Here is a 2,925-nt window from a genome sequence, read left to right as displayed (position 1 = left end):
TATTATAAAGAGAACAGGCATATATCATAAGATATAACCATCAAAAAGGTCAAAAGTAACATGTTGTTCCATAACAAAGTTCCCCAAATGAGAGTCCAGAAGGCCAACTATGATGTCCTAAGACGAGCAAAAAAATAATTTAAAAACCAAAAACTTTAGATCCTCAGATTGAGGGAAGAAAATACTACCCAATAAACTCAGAATATACAACCCATGGGCATGAAATCAAGTTCCATCAAGGCCCACTAGATAATTAATATTGTGATAGTTGATGAAGCAATGGGTAACAATTGAAGCTTCCTACCAAAATCCTCTCGATGTTTCCTTGATAGCTTCTTACTTGTCATGATAGTGATGTTCTTTAAGACTAGTGCATTCTTGAAGATAAATTCAGTAAATTTAAGTTCATTCTCACGCCCTTGGAAATGGTGGATCTCAACAGTTTTGAGATGATAAAAAATGCAATTGGACGTTAAATGTGCTCCCCAATCTCCATCCTTATTTTCTTCTGAGTAAGCTTCTTTCTAATAACCAGGACAATGAGAGAGAAATCAATGTTAGTTGTTGAACAATATAAAAGAGGAATTATAGAACATTGTGATAGAGTTGACATCCAAGTATGCGTAATCCCCAAAACAAGGTGAGTTAGTTGAGGAAATTTAAGCTACCAACTAATTATAATGATTGAATAAATCATAAAATGATGAAATAAAGACTGAATTAGTATTTGATTAGTACCTCATTTATGTCCAAGACAAGAGTTTCTAACTAAGGAGAGCTCTCGAGTAAGTTGGTTATTGCCCGGATGTAGGAATTTTTACGCCATTTGATCAGCCTCAAATACCTTAGATTATGAAATGGCATGGGAAGCCATTCCAAACTATTAGGGTTAGGGGATTCGGTGTAAATCTGTTTGTACATGAAAAAAGAGAAATATGGGAAATCAATTAGACAGTTTTAGTTATGAAGCAAATAATTAATAGAAATAAATCGTAATTAAGCAATTGAAACATACCCGAGAGCACCGATAGGATAGTGTTAGAGTTTTTGCATTATAAAGTCCTTTAAGAACTTGCTTGAGACAATGAGTATTCACATCAATGTGTGCATTAACTAGAGTGGAAAGGTTTTCTAGATAAAAATCTTCATAAAGGAAATCTTCCACCCTAATTGATGTGAGATTTGGGGTACATTTCTTCATCATACATCTTGTACCATCATGTCTTTCCACGACCAAGTTCTTAAGATGAAGAGCTGAAATATTGACAACTTTGAGATGGTCTTGCTTGCAATTCTTCATGATCAAATTTTCCAAAATAGGGCAGCTCAAGCGTAGCTCCCCATTTGAATTTCCCCGAGGAAGTGTTATTGATTCCAGTTCCAAAGTCTTGAGGTTGGAAGCTGAGCATATAGAATTCGGAACGCTTACGCTCAATCTACAACTCGTTTCCAACTTTAACACCTTAATACAACAGTTTGAAGTAAAGAAAATGTTAGGTAGTTGAAGGGGTTTTCCAGAACCTTGAAAGATGTTAAGATGGAACTTCTGAACATGTAATCTTAATGCAGAAGTGATCCATGTTTCAAGTCTAGGTGCAAGACGATTAAGACTGGAGCAGAGACTGAAACTGTGTACATTATTATGATTATTATTGTCCCAAAGACGAAGATGATGAAGCATAACCATGTCGACAAAATCTATAAAACTCTCTACATTTGAGCTTCTCTTTCTTTTTGGTTGTAGTAATGTCTTTTTCTGAGTTTTTTTCCAATTACGATAACTGAAGTCTAGATTGGGCATAAACATCCAAACGTATCTCCATCTTTTGGAAATAAGGCTGGTTTGAACTACTTCTTTTGTGTCCAGAGAAGAGAGGATGAGATGTAGAATGTGATCCGGTAAATTACTGATTCTGTCTTCTTCTTCTTCTTCGATCTTCTTGGCTGCGTTTAAGCGTGTCTTCTTCATAGCTGAGACTAACAGAAGAAGAACGTACGTATCAACTTGGTAGTTGGTAACGCGAGAGATTAATGAAACAAACCCAATTAAAACAACACACCTTTATTCTTTGAGTTGATCGCTGCAGCTCTTATCAATATATATTGACAACTTAAACATCGAGTTCAAATTCAACTCGGAGTCCGTGTTTGTTAAGAATTAAGAGTGCTTATTTGCGCTGTCATCAAATTTTCAAAGAGTCCAACAGCCATTTCACACGTGGTGCAAATGACATCAGCAATAAGGGAAAAAAATTCCTCTTTCCTAGCACAGGGCCCACATATTTGTTCTCTTGTAAAGTTCCTTCGCCCATTATCATATTAATAATCCAACAAGAATAGTCTTTTACATTTTATGAAAATATTCATATTCAAAAAATAATAATAATAATTTAATTTAAAAAAATATTATTTTTCGAATTTGTTCCAAAATATTGAAAATGGATGGCCACCGAGCATTCAAATTTAAAAATAAAATTCAATAATGAAAAATAATTATTTTTTTAAAATTCATATAATTTTGTCCTCTACAATTCCATTGCATCTGATCATATTTTTAAATGTTAGAAGGTGATCAAATAAAAAAGTTTGCATTTTTTTCACTAATGATAGGAGAGAGAAAGAGACATTAGGGGCATTGGCTAAAGACAACGGGCATTAAGATCACTCAAATGGAAATTTCTAAAGAGTACTGATAATTTGATGTACCTTTAACATATGCACTTGACGCATGTTGATGTGGAATACATAACTTATTAAAGAGAGTGTGAGAGTTCTCTCTCGTGCCCATTCTCTGCCCACATATTTATTTACTTAGATTTCAAATCTTAAAAAGGATCATTGGGCCCACATTGATTATCACGTTGACAATCCAACAAAACAGCCATCTAGATTTCAAAAAAAATATTCATATTAAAAAAAAAAAAA

The 2,925-nt window shown here is 33.8% G+C and overlaps 1 protein-coding gene across 1 annotated transcript; it reads right to left on the bottom strand.

The window, feature by feature from the left end:
* Positions 1 to 245: 245 nt before the first annotated feature.
* LOC147393352 (F-box/FBD/LRR-repeat protein At5g56420-like) lies at positions 246 to 1,969 on the bottom strand. Its single transcript, XM_086455106.1, has 3 exons — positions 1,016 to 1,969; positions 802 to 909; positions 246 to 524 (listed from the first exon to the last, which is right to left on the bottom strand). The coding sequence occupies exons 1-3, from the start codon at positions 1,967 to 1,969 to the stop codon at positions 246 to 248; spliced, it is 1,341 nt and encodes a 446-aa protein (XP_086311232.1).
* Positions 1,970 to 2,925: the final 956 nt, after the last annotated feature.

Source organism: Akebia trifoliata, chromosome 10 (genome assembly GCF_017979445.1).
Source record: "Akebia trifoliata isolate Shusen 1 chromosome 10, ASM1797944v1, whole genome shotgun sequence".
Classification (NCBI taxonomy): Eukaryota; Viridiplantae; Streptophyta; class Magnoliopsida; order Ranunculales; family Lardizabalaceae; genus Akebia; species Akebia trifoliata.
This window is presented reverse-complemented; position numbering and strand designations above follow the sequence as displayed.